Source organism: Mustela erminea, chromosome 20 (assembly GCF_009829155.1).
Source record: "Mustela erminea isolate mMusErm1 chromosome 20, mMusErm1.Pri, whole genome shotgun sequence".
In the NCBI taxonomy this organism is placed as follows: domain Eukaryota; kingdom Metazoa; phylum Chordata; class Mammalia; order Carnivora; family Mustelidae; genus Mustela; species Mustela erminea.
In genome coordinates, this window is record NC_045633.1 from 9,330,164 (window position 1) to 9,346,404 (window position 16,241).

Here is a 16,241-nt window from a genome sequence, read left to right on the forward strand (position 1 = left end):
GGCTCTCTGCTCAGCGGGGAGCCTGCTTCCCCCCTCTCTCTGCCTGCCTCTCTGCCTACTTGTGATCTCTCTCTGTCAAATAAATAAATAAAATCTTTAAAAAAAAAAAAAAAAATACACCCCTCAGCTTTCTATAGCCTTTGGCTCTCCCTGAGTTAAGCCCCCAGATTTCCAGAGTTCAACATCATGGGAGCTCATCTTCCTGGTGCTACATACGCCACCCAGTGAGGGGCTTGACCCTCGCCACTTACGGGTGATAGCCCTCCCACTTTATGGCTCACTGGGCCAGAGATGGGGTTCTTGACCTCATCTCTGCCCCTCCTACCCCTCTCACTGCAGCTTTTTGTCCCCAGCTGTGTAAGAGCCATGGCACTGTCTTCGGATTGTTCTGAGTGAGTTGCATGTTGTGTAGCTGCATCATTGGCATGTCCGTGGGAAAGGTGAGTTCAGCACCTCCTTACTCTGCCATCTTCCCAGGGGTTCCAGGGGGTGCAGTGAGGCTGCCTGCCAGTGGTGCTTGTGTTTGCCCTGGAGCTGTGGCTGGTCACCCACTGCCGTGTGGCCAGGGGGCACCACATACGCCTGAGCCGCTGCCCCTGGTCTTGTGTGTTGCCGAGGGCTAGGTGTCCACCAGTAGATTCCAAGTCCTATCAAGAACTGCTTTTGATAGGAAAGCTGATGGCACCATCTACCTTTTGTCAGTCTTCTATGGGGTTTTAGACAACATTCAATTCCAGACTTGAGGCCTTCAAATTAGGTAACAGTGGCTCTTTAAAAGTAGACACATTTCAAGGTTCTTTTTCTAGTTTAAAAACAACAACAACAACAACATACACACATGACAGACATTACTTGCATTCTTCTGTTTCTTGATAAAGGCCGATCTCAAGGCCATTGTGCAAAGACACTGCTACTTTTGTGAACAAGATTGGATTTTAATGCTCTGACAATTCCTACTTCTTCACTGTCAAAATAATCTAGGTAGAGGTCAAAGCTTAAACCAATTTGTATATGTAAAAATAAAAAACAAAAAAAAGGTAAAGCAGGTCTTTCTGGACTTAGCTTCACAGCCCCAGTCAGGTCCTTGTTTGCAGAGGGAGCCTGAGGGCCAGTTCAGTCAGATGACCCATATCTGGTTGTTTGCTTCGCTTCTTGATGTATTCCAGAGTTTTCACCTAGGAGGAAAAAGAACGATCAGTATCCTTTCTGGTTCACCAGTGAGCCCACAAATCAACCATACTGTGAGCTCATGCTTTCTTCCAGCTCAAGTCTTCAAGGATAAAGGAGGAGAAGAAAGCAACAGAGTCTTTAAAGTATGGGGCGCCTGAGGGGCTCAGTCAGTTAAGGGTCTGCCTTCAGCTCAAGTCATGATCTCAGGGTCCTGGGATGGAGCCCCCTCAGCAGGGAGCTTGTTTCTCCCTCTCCCTTAGCCACTCCCCCAGCTTGTGCTGCTTTGCTCTCTGTAATTTTTTTTAAAGATTTTATTTATTTATTTATTTATTTGACAGAGAGCACAAGTAGGCAGAGCAGCAGACAAAGGAAGAGGGAGAAGCAGGCTCCCCGCTAAGCAGAGAGCCCAGTGTAGGGCTCCATCCCAGGACTCTAAGATCATGACCTGAGCCAAAGGCAAACACTTAACTGACTGAGCCACCCATGGGACTGAGTGCTCCCTTAATAAGTAAAATTCTTTTTTAAAAAATGAAAGAAAGCAAAGTCTCTAAGTACAACTTCTTAGATTATAAATTTGCTTATAAAGTCAGATCTTGGTGTGACCAGGAATAGCAGGTATTTTTATATATGTGTATTTTATCAGAGGGAATAAAAAGGGGAGACTAGGATTTGTTGAGGCCAAGCTGGGCTCTGGCCCATGGGTTTACGTCGTTCACCAGGACCCCCATGCCCTCCCAGTGCCTCACCATGGTCCTGGTATCCGCACAGCCATGCCTCTGGGCCAGGTGCCACAGGTTGACAGAGAGCTGGTTGAGTCTGTTGTTGCGCAGGTCCCCGTGGGCCAAGATGCTGTTAAAGAAGGAAAGTCCCAGCGAGCTTTGGCGCTTCAGAGCCTGAAATAGAAAACAGAGATTACCCTCCGGCAGTGGGGCTCAGGCTGGGCCCAGCGTTGATGCCGGCTCTACTGTGGATCATCTGGAGGGCAAGCTGCTGAACCTCCCAAGCCCCACCTTCATCTGTAGGACAGTAAGGCAATGCCAGCTCAGAGGGTAGGTGAGGAATGAGATGAAGCATTAAAGGCCCTTCATTCTGTGCCTCCCACATGGGTATTACTTATGAAATGGAAGCAGAAGCAAGCAATAGGCCTTCTTTCAAGTACAAACGAGAACTGAAAGGCTACAATCAAATGTCCTTCGGATGTATCCTCGAGCTACCCAAAGTTATGGTCACCATCCAGGGCAGAAATAAAGACCCATGACCGCTCCCCATAAATGGCCCAGGCCCAGCTTTCATAAAAACTATTCTATAATAATGAAATCTTGCCTCTGATTAGAGGTACCCAAACGAGGAAAGCCTAACCAAAAAAGACCAAACCTGAATTCAGCAACAGGCTGGAGAAAGGAAGCAAGGTCTGAGAAGTAAGCAGGCACGTGGGAAGGCCAAGTGAACATGTGGGCCTAACCAGCAAGCCAGGTTCTGTCGCGTGTCCATGAGGGCCCTGGACAGCTGCTGACCTGCGCGCCTGCTAGATGCCCTTGGCTCACAACGCAGAACATCGGTGAGTCCAGCAAGGCAGAGGAGAAAGGAGCCCTTAAAGTGGGCCAGGTATTCTGCTCTGTGCTTTACACAGCTCACCTAATTTAACTTACACAGATCTTTGTGGGAAGCACATCTCTTACCAGCGAGGCGCATGTAGCCACTGTCTCCCAAGGATCCCAACCCCTCCTTATTCAGGCATTACACTGGGTGCTGAGGTGAGGGGACTGCGCGGATGGAACCAGTTACGGACCTTAGAGAATCCTGGACTATCTGGGTGGGCCCAGTCTAATCCTGTGAGCCCGAAAAGGCAGAGAAATTTCTGAAAGACCCGTAGCCGAAGAGGAGACAGAAAGGGTGAGATCAGAGAGATTTGAAGCATGAGGATATGAACCACCATTGGTGGCTTTCACATGGAGGAAGGGGGCCAAAAGCCAGGAACCGCAGCCAACTTCTCGAAGCTGAGAACAACCTCTAGCCAACAGCAGGGAAACGGGACCTTAGTGCTGTAACTGCGTACAACTCAAATTTGCCAACACCCCAAAGAAGCCAGTCAATGCCTTGATTTTGACCTTGTGAAACTTTGCCAGTGCCAACCCCCCAAACTGCTATAATAAATCAATGTTTTAAGCTGTTGAGTTTGTGGCTTTTTTTTTTTTTTCCTCAAGGCTGCAAGAGGAATCCCCATTTTGCAGATACACTCAAAGCTCGGAAGGCTTTGGGGGACTTGCTCACGGACCACAACTAGTAAGTAGAAAGCACAGTAAGTACAAAGCAGGGATTTGAACTCCAGTTGTCCTGCTCCAAAGCCTGTGCCCACACCCTCCCATGTCCCACTCCAGCTTCATAAATATTCCTATGGACCTGGTGTTAGCATCACATTAGGAATCCACATTCTGAAGAGACTAAGCGTTGCTTTTTCAACTACTCAAGGTAGACAAAACCAACCTTCTAACCATCGGTCTGTCCATCCATCATTCCACAAACCGTCACGGGAGCCAGACCCTGCTAACTGCTGAACCAACTTAATCCCTGCTGCCATCCTCAGCCAAGTGAGAATTTAAAATCTCTTTGTGGAGGAAAAAAACCTGTTGAGGCGCAGCTTTAAGGACAGTCGGGCATGGGGCTGAGGGGCAATAAGAGACCTCCACTGGAGGACCAGGTGAGCCTTGGCCACTGTGTGGACCTAGTGACAGTCCCAGAAGTAGCAGGACTGAAAATGACCATCAAGGAGTGGAGTCATGCTGTGCACTGCCCAAGCCTGCGGGCCACAGGAGAAAAGCAGCATGTTCTAGGCACAGACTCACTAAGTGGCTGCCGAATGCCTGCTTGGGGTCCTTTGATCAGACAATGCAATTCTACCCAACCAGGAACCTGGGCCGAGACCAGCATTCTGTGGGCTCCAGTCCAGTCTGCTGCCTGCCTTTTAAGCCGGCCCCCATCTGATGGCTAGGACAACAGGAGGGTTCATTCTGCTTCTATCTACAGTACAAAACTAAAACAAATTCTATTTCAAATACAACTAAAAGAGTTTCCCCCTGAGAGAGGTCCTTTAACTACATTTCATTGAAGTAGGAGAGATTTTTTTTAAAAGACAAGGGAGACAGCATCTAACAACTAGCTATTTCTCTATTCTGTATCTTCTCAGTAAGCATTTTACCCCCAAACCCCCATCCACATGTGTGTCAAATGCACAGCCCATTAAAAGTGAAACCGTGAGAGACCGGTCTGAGGGGTGAGAAGTCCTGCAAGCGGACATGCAGAGACCCCCAAGCCATGAACACATTATGAAAACTGAGTCAGGGCCTTGAGCCCCCTCCTCCTCTTCCTCAGAGGTTTTAAATAAAAATAAGCTTTTCATTCTTTTCCTATGAGAACTGTCATTTCCAGGAAGCTCCCTGGGTCTGGCATAATTCCCAGCTTCACCCCACCTAAACAAACAACTTCATCAAGCTCTGAGTAAACTGGCAAGCCCCTTCTTAGAGATTTGGAGAAAATTTTGGAAGCAGGGTTGCTTCCATCCAGCACTGAGAAATGACCTACTCCAGATGGGCATCAGCACTCGGGGGTTTTCAACAGCACGAAACTTTGCTCTCCACCTGGTAGAGAAATCTGACCCCTGCTTCCCAGTTCCCAAATTTGATGATCCTGTCTGCAGGGCCCCTGCTGTGACCTGCTTGCCTACGCTGACTTCCACACCGCACTGTTAAAATGAAGGATGGTATGTTCCGTTTTAGCTCGGTCCACCCATATTTTTCTAATAAATGTGCATATATGGAAGGACATTTTCACTGAATGTCCCTGGTATTTATGGGAGTTGAAATGTTCTTTGGAAGAATTCCAACTTCGCTGGTTTTTTTTTCAGAATCCTGTTTCAGAGTCATTACAATCAATACCCCCTCCTCCAAGAGAAAGAGACATAATTGTTAAATACAATCCCAGCACTGCCCCCCCCAACAACTGCAAAAATACATTCCAAGACCCCCAGTAAACACCAGAAACCACAGACAGTTCTGAACCTTATACGGTACTGTTTTTTCCTATATACATACCTCTGACAGTTTATAAATTAGGGACAGTAAGAAATTAACAAAAGGGAATTATATACTGTAATCAAAGTAATGTTAATGTGGTTTCTCAAAATACTGTATTGTACTCATTCTTACAATTACTGCTCCATGAGATAAGGGAATGACACAGGCACTGTGACGTCTTGTTAGGCTGCTCTTGACCGGATTAGATGTCAGGAGTCGGGGGTAGAATCTGCTTTTGGACAGTAGTTGGCCCCGGTAACTGAAACTGCATGGCAGCGGGGTAAGGGGAGACTGTGTCCCAGTAGTGGGACACAACAACTATATATAGTTTTCAGCTTGATTTTTATTGTGAGCTTGGGGGTTGTTCTAGGTCATGGTCCTTTATGCTGTAGGTGGCCACCTCTGATTAAACCTAGCCTTCTGTATCAGGTCAGGGTGAAGAAATGTATTTTCAAGCCATGTGCCAAATTTTTCTTGGGTGTTACCTGTTAAACAGTACTGCTCTAAGAGGTCCCTGGGCAAAAAATTGGTGCCAGAACCATGGTTTTAAAAATCAGGAAAAGGTGCCTAAGAAGAACTTTTCAGGGCAGAGGAGCTGAAGGTAAAGGACCCCATTTCTACCTGAGGGGTAGAAAGAGCTCGCCCCTGAAAGCTACCAATACTCAGAGACAAAAAAAGAAAAAAAAGTTTTTAGCCCTAAGAGTTTGCTCATGTTTGAAAAAGGCCCTTTAGTTGAGGGAGAGTTGACTCTTCTGATAGTTACTGGTTTGATAAACCAGTTTCCCTGAATTGGGGTTCTGATTCTGCCCTTTCCCCTGACAGCCAAATGCCCTTCATGTGTTAATTTCCCCAGAGTCCTGCAGCCCTGCATCCAGAAAGGTCCCTAGGCTGGTGGGACACGCCAAAACACACTCCCCTCAGAGAGTGCGCTGTGACGTACATGGGACCTATTGCTAACCAAAAGGCTGGCCTGAACTTGGCAGGGGCCACTGGAGGATGGAGTCTAGAAAAAATACAACTCGCTCCAGCATCTGCTTGACTATCCTAGGGATAATGGGAATCCAGAACACACATGTACGTCATACATTTCTATGCCCACAGCTATACAATATTCTTGTGGTTTTCTGCTGGGGAAAGACTAAGGACAGTGGTGGCATTTCATATAGCCCCAGAAATGAGTATGAATTAAACTTAATATCCAGTGGGATCTTATTTTGTCTTCAAAGGGTTTGATGGAGGGGGATATAAGAGCAAAAACCTAGGAAGAGCCTTGGGAAGGGGAGGGCTGGAAAGCTACTGGGAAATAGGCAGTCCACAATCTGCCTCAGGTTGGGGAAAGGGAATGGAGGAGCAGGACAGCGGAGAGAACAGGGCCTGCGAGGGTGAATCTGGACTGAGCTATCAGGTTGTCTCTTACCAAGTAGGAATAAAAAAAAAAAATCAAAATTCTCAGAGCTTCAAGCAGACAGTCTGGAGTAGTGAAGACCAAGACCTAGGGGAGCACGCGGAGGCAGAAACAAATATAGGCATCAGGTGACCCACAGAAAGAATGCAGAGAGAGAAGTCAGGCACCAGCTTTGACTCCTAAGGCACTGCCAACCTCCACCCCCTTCCCACAGGCCCCGACTCCACAACAGCAATCAGCCTGAACACACTTCCAGAGATGAGCCTAGGTCTGAACAACTAACTGTCTTGGCCAAGCCTGAGACCGGGCCTCTGGGATCCATCTGTCACCCACATGTTGTGCTGCAGCTGCAAAAAAAGGAAGTGGCGGTTGGCATAAGCGGGGAGGAGAACCAGGTAGGTGTGCAGAGTGCACTACATGGAAATGAAAATTAACTATCGTCTAACTACATGGAGAGTATGTAAAATTTGCTCTGAAAACATACAAGATGCAACATGGGGCATATCTGTGTAATTCGTGGTTAACACGGGTTCTAGAAGACTGCCTCAGCCATATCTCACAGCTCCCACTCTAGGACAGTGTAAAGGGACAGCTGTTCCCACCTCACTGGTCTGTCAGGAGAATTAAGTGAAATGATAAATGCAGAGTCCTCAACTCTACACTCCCATAACGAAGGCTGGAGAAACAACCTCCACTGTGGTGGGACAGGAACCATACGCCACTTCTCACAAGGTAAGCGGAAAGGCCTTGGTTGAGGAGGGCCATGCAGTGGTTCCAAGTTCAGCCTGGGGGACTGGGGTGGCTACCCTGTTCTATCACCAGAGGAAACCCAGGGCTGTGGAGAAGCCGCTCTGAGCCTCAGTTTCCTTTTCTGTCCAATAAGAATAGACACCATACTTGCACTTCAGAGAGGTCGTGGGCATGAAAAAAACACCGAAGTGTGCAAAGCACAGGCCATATATTCAGCATGTACTGACGAAGCCCCTGCTGTATGCCAGCCTCTGCTCAAGGTGGGGGGATGCTGGGGTGAGGGTACATGGGCCCCAGAGATAGGGACGTCCCTGAGACTCATGTTGCAAGATCCTAGCCCCCCACGGAACTTACATTCTGCTGGGAGAGGCAAGCAACAGAACAACACAGAGCATTTCAGAGAGTGACCACACAGTGCAGGGAAAGCCCTGGATGGAGCGCTCAGTGATCAGTCCGCACAGAAACACGACGTGCACATGAACCAGTTTCCTGTCCAGAATGGACCCGTGTCCTACACCCCCTGGAAACGCATGCGATCAGAGCGAGCGGCAGCAGGGGGCAGGCCAAGGGCACCTACCTCATCTTTGGCCAAGGTTTTCAGATGCTCCAGGATCTGAGCCATCACTGTCTCACACAGCTTGTTGTTTTCGGCCAGAAACTTGGAGTCTCCCCCATACAGGCTGTCGTTGGAGTCAACTGATGAAACAGACCAGAGCAGTGAGCAAAATACGGTCTAGCCATACAGAGGAATATCATGCAATCATAAAAAGGAATTCAGTGGGGGCGCCTGGATGGCTCCGTTGGTTAAGTAATTGGCTGCCTTTGGCTTGGGTTGTGTTCCCAGGGTCCTGGGATCGGGCCCCACTGCTGGCTCCTTGCTCAGTGGGGAGCCGGCGCCTCCCTTTCCATCTGCCTGCTACTCTGCCTGCTTGCGCGCTCTCTCTCTCTCTCAAATAAATAAATAAAAATTCTTAAAAAAAAAAAAAAGGGAATGAAATTCTGTTAAGTGTTAAAACGTGAATGAATCTTGAAAGCTTTATGTAGGTGAAATATGCCGGGCACAAAAGGACAAATACTGCATGGTTCCTTTTCTACAGGGCCCTAGAAGAGGCAGATTTGTAGGAGGCAGAGTGGAGTCACTGCAGGCTGGGGGAAGGGGGAGGGAATGGGAAGTTACTGTCTACTGGGTACAGGTTGTTGGGATGATGAAAAAAACTTTGGAAATGGGTACTTGTGATGTCTGCCCAACACTGTGAATATACTTGAAGCTGAATGAACTTTTTAAAAATAGTTAAAATGGTAAACTTTATTTTACTACTATGTGTATGTTACAAATCTTTAAAAAATGTAAAAAAAAAAAAAGCCTTAGTACAAAAAGTCTGTATCTTTGACTTGGGGAAAGAATTCTAAGCTATTTACTTTAAGAAAATAATCCAACAGGAATGCCTGGTGGGTGGCTCGGTAAAGTGTCTGATTCTTGGTTTTGGCTCAGATTTGATCTGAGGGTTTAAGATCGAGCCCTGCATTGGGCTCTGTGCTCAGCAGGGAGTCTGCTTGAGGATTTCTCTCCCTTTGCCCCTCCCCTCACATGCACAGTCTCTCTCAAATAAGTCTTTAAAAAAAAATCAGAAAAATAAATGCTCTGTTACAGTATTAAATACTTAAAAGAATAAAAGTATATGATCTATAGTTATTAATTCCCACATATACACAATACTATTGCATAACATACTATTAATAATTACAAGATACTATTAATTTTTTAAAAAGTGACATAAGTATCCACAGTAGAGCCCAGACACGTGTACACATCTCTATTCCCTACTTTACAGCTGCTTAAGAACCAATTTTTTTTTTAATTAAAAAAATTAAATTTCATGATATCCTGTCATCAGTCCTGAACCTTTCAGAGAATGGGACGGGTCTAAGCACAAAGCAGTTAACTAATTGATAAAGTAATTTCAGATATGCCTTCTGTACATTTCTAGTTGCTCTTTCAAGAACAACTATTCTTGCTTTTTATTTTGAAGGCTGCCGGAAGGCCGGGAAAGCAGTACACTGAACACGTAGCTGCGCGCTCCACGACACACGTACAGACACACAGACACGCGGTGTTCTCTGGCGAAGCGGCTGCAGGCAGACTGCAGACACGTTGCCTACAGATAAGAACCGCTCCCCAGCAGTCTCCTTGCTCCCAGCGTCTCTGTCCCAAGGTGATCTCTAACCCAATTCTGAACCGCCCGTGCACGGAACTGTGTCTCAACATTCAGAGGATGACAGCTGTTCCCTTAGAAGAACGTAAGAGACTGATTCTGGTGAAGCAGGGGTTCGGCCTTTCACCACCACCTGAGTCTGCAGGGCGCAGAGCTGCGGCGGTGAAGGAATTTCTCACGTCTACCGCTGACGGCCGGACTAGGTCCTGGCCTGAATTCTCAGGCTGACTCCGGGTTGGAGTCTACGGTTTCTGATGAGCTCAGCACTGGAGAAGAGGGAAGGAAGGTCTAAGACCGCCCGTGGCCAACACACCCCAGGGCTTCCTCCCCAGAGGGGCGGCGCTGCGTTCAGGGCAGGCTGCTCACTTCCTCACGCACACGTGCGTGCACAATTGTGCACACGCACACTGCACCTCCTTCCTGCATGAGGGCCTGCTCTGCACCAGCTTCCAGAGTAGGAGCTGAGGACCCAGTAGGGGGGCAAGGCTGATTCGGTCCCCACCTCACAGAGCTCATGGACCACGAGGACAGGTACACTGGCAAAGAGGCAGTCACAACAGGAAGTACCGAGAGTCAGAAGGGGGCGGTACAGGGGTAGGGGACCCTAAAATCTAGGCCTGGGATGGAACTCAGGAATTAGCAAGATCAGGCTAAGCTCTACAGGTTAAATCACTAGACGAAATGGAAAAGGGCAATGGTGCAGATGAGTTTTCCATGTTAACACTTGGTGGTGATGGAGGGAGGAAAGGGGAACCCTGAGAATTTGAATCTCGGAAGGTGGCCAGACCAGTGCGTACAGTGGCCCCAAGAGACCAGGTGCAGCTCTTACGAGGGCGATAAATGACATCCCTGGCAAGTGGCCACTAAGAATAGCCCAGAGTCCCTGCATCTGTCTGGCCCTGGGATCATGACCCTCAGTGTCTCAAGGGCCTGGCAGGTGGTGTGGAGCAGCCAAGGGGCTACAGTGGGTTCACGGGGGCATCCCGTGATCCAACCAGATCGACGCTGTGTGCATGTGAAGTCAACATTCGGCACACAGGCATCCTCCCCTTCCCCATCAAACACGCCCATACTCCTGCAGGCTTCGGGGGAAGCACTGGGGTTCTTGCTCTAGGTGGTTTCACAAGGCCATCTTATTGATCAAGGAACAAAGCAGCAAAGGCATCCTTTGTAAGTGCAAAAAAGTTGTGACCCTAGTTCTTCGAAGTTCTAACCTGTGTCAACATTAAGAGGCTGCCTAGAAGGGCGCCTGGGTGGCTCAGTGGTTTGGGCTGCTGCCTTCGGCTCGGGTCATGATCTCAGGGTCCTGGGATTGAGCCCCGCATCGGGCTCCCTGCTCCGCAGGAAGCCTGCTTCCTTCTCTCTCTCTCTGCCTGCCTCTCCGCCTACTTGTGATCTCTGTCTGTCAAATAAATAAATAAAATCTTTAAAAAAAAAAAAAGAGGCTGCCTAGAATAAGAAAGGGAGGGGGCAGCAAAGGCTCTTTCGGGCCCCCTGGGCCTCTCTCCTACTAAGACAACTGTCAGATCACAATTACGCGGAGTAACACAGCTGGGCCGAGAAAAAAGGGGAAAAAACCCACCCATGCCTCCGTTTTCTTCTCTGAAAGCTAGAAATCTAAGAGCTAGGCTCCTATCAAACCTAGCCATGCTCCCTTCGCTAGCACTCCTGCCCCCAGTCTGGCTGTATGGTTGAGAGGGTGAGAGGGTTAAATGGATCTGCTCCAGAAGACGAGGGAGGAGAAGGCAGGAGACAGGAGAGGGCTTGCTTGCCCCTAACTGAGCCTGAGGTTTGCAGACGCACTGCCACATCAGTGCCTGGTCCTCCAAAGTTGCTCTACAGTTGCAAGTCCTCAGTGTGCATGTGGCAAAAAAGAGGAAATAAAAATGCCAACAAATAAAGGAGAAGGTGCTAAATCTCATTAGCCATCAAAGAAATGCAAATTACACTCATCAGAAGAGCCAAAATGAAAAAGACTGGCTGCACAGAGGGAACCAAAGGGACCCTCACTCACGCCTGGTGAGGGTATCCTTTGGTACAACTATTTCGGAAGACTGTGAGACGCTATCTGCCAAAGCTGAACACAAGCAAGTCCCAAGAACAGCAACTCCCCCTGTAGGCACAGAGCCAGCAGAAACGTAACATGTCCAAGAATATTCATGGCCAGAACCAGAACCGATGGAAACATGCAAATGTTCATCAGGGAATGCATGAATTCTGGTACAGTCACATGATGGAATAGGATACAGCAATGCAAAAGAAGAACTTCAGCGACACGGGACACAGACGAAGCTCACAGAATAGTGAGAAGAAGCCAGACCCCAAAGAATGCATGCTCAACCATTTCATTTACCCAAGTGCGAGGCTAGAAGTCGGGAGAGTGGTGAACCGTGAGAGAGAGCTCACCGGAAGGGGGCACGATCAGGGTGGGCACTACTGGGGTCTATGTGCCGTGCGATAAGTCACGGGGCTTATCACAGTGATGGCACTGTGGATGTTTGTTCTACACAAAAGTCTCAGAACAGATTACATACATGTATCTATGTAACATACTCTAATTCAATTAAACATTGTTATTTTTTAATCGAGGAGGCAGCATGAGGCATGCCCCACAGTTCTGGTTGTCAAGTTCTACTTCCTTCACTAACTGGCCACAGGACCTTGAGTAACTCAGCAGGGTCTCTCTGAGTCTCCCCTTATTGGAATGGAAAGTGGGGGCACAGATGCCTGCTTACATTCTGCGATGCTTTGAGTATAGAAGGAGGCTCCGTGGAGTCTGGTGCGGTCCCCGGCACGCAGCAGGAGCTCAAGTCGTGGGAGCGGTCAGCCCCCACGTCGACCAGCCTCCCTAAGTTACATCTTAACTATTAGCCCCTCAATCCCAGCTAGAGGAAGCCTCTGAGTGTCGTAGGGGAAGGCACTCCTACGAATTTGCTGCCTGAAATTTCCAAGTGTAGAGAGACAGTTGCTTAAACCCCCAAGTATGTCATGACTAGACAAAGCACTTTTAACAACAGGACCATTTTTCTGGGAAACCACTGGAACTGAGGGTCCGATAGGCAGGTAGATGCTTGGGCTCCGCAGGCAGAGGTCTGGAACTGGGACTGTCCTGTGTGTCCAGGATATGAGAAGGCCGCTTCAAACTCCTAACAGCAACTTAAAAATGGCTGCTAGCACGTGGGGGAGCAAGGCCACCTCCTTCCTTCTGAGCATCTGAACTAGGGGTTCACGGAGTCTCAGCATCACTTGGGGAACGGAGTGAAGTCCCACCTGAGGCTGAGGTCAGGGCCAGGCCAGCGAGGAAGCTCAGGCATGTGTATATTTAACCACGTTTCAAGGTTATTTATAGTGGACCAGAGAGAGCACAGATCCAAAAGAGTGCTTCTCTGAACTTCACTGGCTGTCGAAATGATTCTGGATGTTTCTTCTACATAAAATTCTCAGGCCTCTTGCTGGGGATCCTAATTGAGAAGGAGCGGGATGGGGCTCAGGAATCTGCTCAGGGAGTTCTTATTTTGGCACATGTAGGAAGGCCCCAGACTAGAAGTTCCTGGTGGGTTAAAAAAAACTAGGTGATTAAGTAAAAGAAAACAAAACAAAACAAACTTCACTGGACCTTCCTGAACGTCAAGCTCGGGGCAGTCTGGGAGGAGGGCACCCCACTACCTTTGTCGATGTGGTAGAGGTAGGTGTCCTGGCTCATGGCGGAGAGGAGGTGCAGGACGCAGGTGTAGATGCGGATTTTATCATCACTGCTCTCCTCCCAAGTGTAGTCCTGGATCACGTTGAGAAGCTCTCGAACAAGAAACAGGACCCCATGTTCGGGATGATCCTAGTGGAAAGCCAAAAAAAAAAGGATAAATACTCCTAGAAATGAATCAGGAGGGGAGAAAACCCCCAAAACCGTGAAGAGCAAAGCCCAGGTCCCTGCCGTCCGCAGCTGTGGAGGAATTACAGTGGCAGCCACTTCGCAGAGGCGAGCCGCTCGCGGGCCTGGCTCACGAACACCGAGAAAACGGACAGACTGTTGTGCACGCCACCGATCAGCGCTGTCTGCGGAGACGAGCCTTGAGAGCCTCCCTGGGTGCAAGGAAAGAAGAAGCAAAGTCACCTGTCAGCTTAATGGCCCGTTTCCAAAATTACAGTCTTGTTCTCCCATGTGTGCGGCAGCACAAAGGCCTGCTCCTCCGACTACAAAAAGCAAGATTGCGGGTCTCGCAGCAGTGGGAACAGTGGAAGCCACCTACTTTGAGTTAAGTTCCCCACCCCCCAAATGATCCCTGTCACCACCAAAGGCACCAGCTTTAAATATAGCATTGCTCTTTAGGGCGTCAGTGACATTAACAGCTAAATCGCGGACGCTCTCTTGGGAGAGGAAAAACCCAAGAGACACTCGGAGCTGAGAGAATGGTGTTTCTCAGATGCTGAAATGAACCGGAAGAGGGTGGCGGATGCCACAGAGCTGGAGCTGGCTTCCCTTCCGACAGGCTACCTGCGATTCTGGGTTTCTCCTCCTGAACACACCCTCCAGACCTCAACGGCCAGGGGTGAGGGCCCAGGCCCTGCCACCATCGCCACGCTGACCTGGCAGCCACACATTGTGGCTCCTGGGACCAGTGGGACACCCTCCCAGTCCGGCCAAGCCACTGCCAAACCGTGGCCCAGTGAGCGTGAGGGGATAAACACCCCAAACTTGTTCCACTCCTGCCTTCCAGTCTGCAGTCGGTCCCTGCCACTGGCTGAACGGGTCGGAGAGCGGAAGGAAGCAAGCCCAGGGGACGTGGTCCCCAGGGGCCGGTCTCGCACACGGATCTCGACAGAAGTGCAGGGGACGCTACGGCAGCTTGTGCGCCAAGGTCCGGACTCCTGGCCCTGCTGTTCCTTCGGACTGAAATCCACCTGCGAGGCCTGGCCCGACCCGTTCCTCCGCGAGATCCCATTACCTGCAGGCTCCAGAGCCCTCGCCCAGGCTCCGTCACAAATCATGGTTGCATTTCCAAGAGCAGTTTTGAAGCGACTTCTTTATGGCTTCGGGGAACGGCCTGATTCGTTTCCGTCTCTCTCCCTTTCGTCCCGGCCTACAACCCCCCGGGACGACCGGTACTTTCATGGGTCGGAGCTGCCAGCTCGCAGCCAGGGCTGCCCGAATGGCACAGAACACATTACAACGGGTGCACTCTCTCCACGCCTGGCGCTTATGTGGCAACAGAGACGAATAACAGATCGCGAACTTTCACAGTCACTATGGTAGCTTTTTAGCGTTCCAGAAAGACACTATGAGGACCAGCCCCTGATTTCACAGGTGAGCCGCGGAGAGGTCAGCCGGCCCTGTGTCACACCGCTGGTCCACTGAGGAACCAGGGCTCGAGCTCTGCAGTCTGGCTCCTGGGCATCAACTCCGCACCCGGAACGTTCACGCCGCCCCTCTCGGACCCAACGGAGCCGGCCCGCTGCGGGGAAGCCACCCGCGTGAGCAACCATTCTGAATCCGGCGCGGAGTATGAGAAACGCTGGAACCGAGATGGGTGGGAAATCACACCTCCGAATCCCACGGCGGCAGATACAGCAGCAACACTTCCAAGTGACAAGGACAGTGGCGGGGTGAGAGAGACTGGGTACAGCTGTTAACATCTACAGGAACTGCTGCTTGGATATCCCCGAGAGAGAGGACGCACCATGCCCTGAAGTCTGAAGGCCCCAGGCTAGAGTGATCGAGACCCCCCAATCCACCCCCGCCCCGTGCCGGGGTCTGCCTTCCATTTACAGTCCGTGGCTCTCAGCCGGCGGCTCACGACGGCCGTTCTTTGCTAACAGCTGTTTCTAACTGGGCTATTTTCTTCTGCTATGTGGATGTTCAAAAATACTTTTTATTTAAGGATCTGCCTTGGAAAGAAACAATAATCCGAACGTTGCAGTAAGCATTTCAACACGGCTGTCGTAACTGTAGTGGGAGCCCATTCAGCACACCTTCCCTGGGGTGGGGGAGAAGGGGGCGCGCAGACATAAAGGTTTGTAGCAAGCTATTTCCGTGAGCTTTCCGCTCGTAACTGAGGACGAGGGATTACTTCCAGCCTTCCGTACCAGGAAAATTTTTTCCTTAAGATATCCATGCTTCAGTGGTTGTAACTTTTTTTTTTTAATTGCACTTTGATGCTTCAGTGCCAACAACTGAAGCAAGGCAAACACAGGTTTAAAAAAAAAAAAAAGTAAAAGGGGCACCTGGGTGGCTCAGTTAAGCGGCTTGCTCTTGATTTCAGCTCAGGTCATGATCTCGGGGTCCTGGGATGGAGCCCTGTGTCCGGCCCTGCACTCGGCAGGAAGTCTGATTCAGGATTTTCTCTTCCTCTGCCCCTCTCCCACCCCCTAAAATAAATAAATCTTTTAAAAAAATTAGATAAGAACAAAAGGTCCTGGATTCAACAGGCAATGTGAGCAGGGGAAGCCCCCCACAACCCGGGGTGGGGGAGGGGGGGCCCTGCCTAGGCTGCCTCCCTGACAGAGCAAACCCGCACTTATGAGGCAGGTCCCAAGGGACACCTGGGAGGGACTCAACTCTCTCTCTCAGCTGGACAGACAGGGGACCTGGCTTCTCCTGTTCGCAATATCCCTTTGGGTCCCTGGTTCTGGTCTGCA

General features: G+C 49.7%; 2 protein-coding genes across 4 annotated transcripts in view; one reads left to right on the forward strand and one right to left on the reverse strand.

The window, feature by feature from the left end:
- KNOP1 (lysine rich nucleolar protein 1) overlaps window positions 1–10,840 on the forward strand; it is a 42,959-nt gene extending 32,119 nt beyond the window's left edge. The window contains exon 6 of one of the 2 annotated variants that reach the window (XR_004281862.1): window positions 3,375–6,680. Coding sequence is in view for 1 of the 2 variants with exons in the window: in XM_032328017.1 (XP_032183908.1) it covers window positions 9,426–9,836 (411 nt within the window). In the remaining variant the exon portion in view is untranslated. Of the gene's footprint in view, window positions 1–3,374; window positions 6,681–9,425 lie in introns of those variants that run through there. The other variant, XM_032328017.1, reaches the window with a different exon arrangement.
- The window catches only part of VPS35L (VPS35 endosomal protein sorting factor like), a 116,525-nt gene continuing 101,194 nt past the window's right edge, over window positions 911–16,241 (reverse strand). Inside the window, exons 28-31 of one of the 2 annotated variants that reach the window (XM_032328016.1) lie at window positions 13,275–13,440; window positions 7,973–8,091; window positions 1,917–2,063; window positions 911–1,175 (exon numbers count right to left, since the gene is read on the reverse strand). In XM_032328016.1, the coding sequence (XP_032183907.1) occupies window positions 1,077–1,175; window positions 1,917–2,063; window positions 7,973–8,091; window positions 13,275–13,440 (531 nt within the window). In that variant the 3' untranslated portion in view covers window positions 911–1,076. Of the gene's footprint in view, window positions 1,176–1,916; window positions 2,064–7,972; window positions 8,092–12,878; window positions 13,159–13,274; window positions 13,441–16,241 lie in introns of those variants that run through there. The other variant, XR_004281861.1, reaches the window with a different exon arrangement.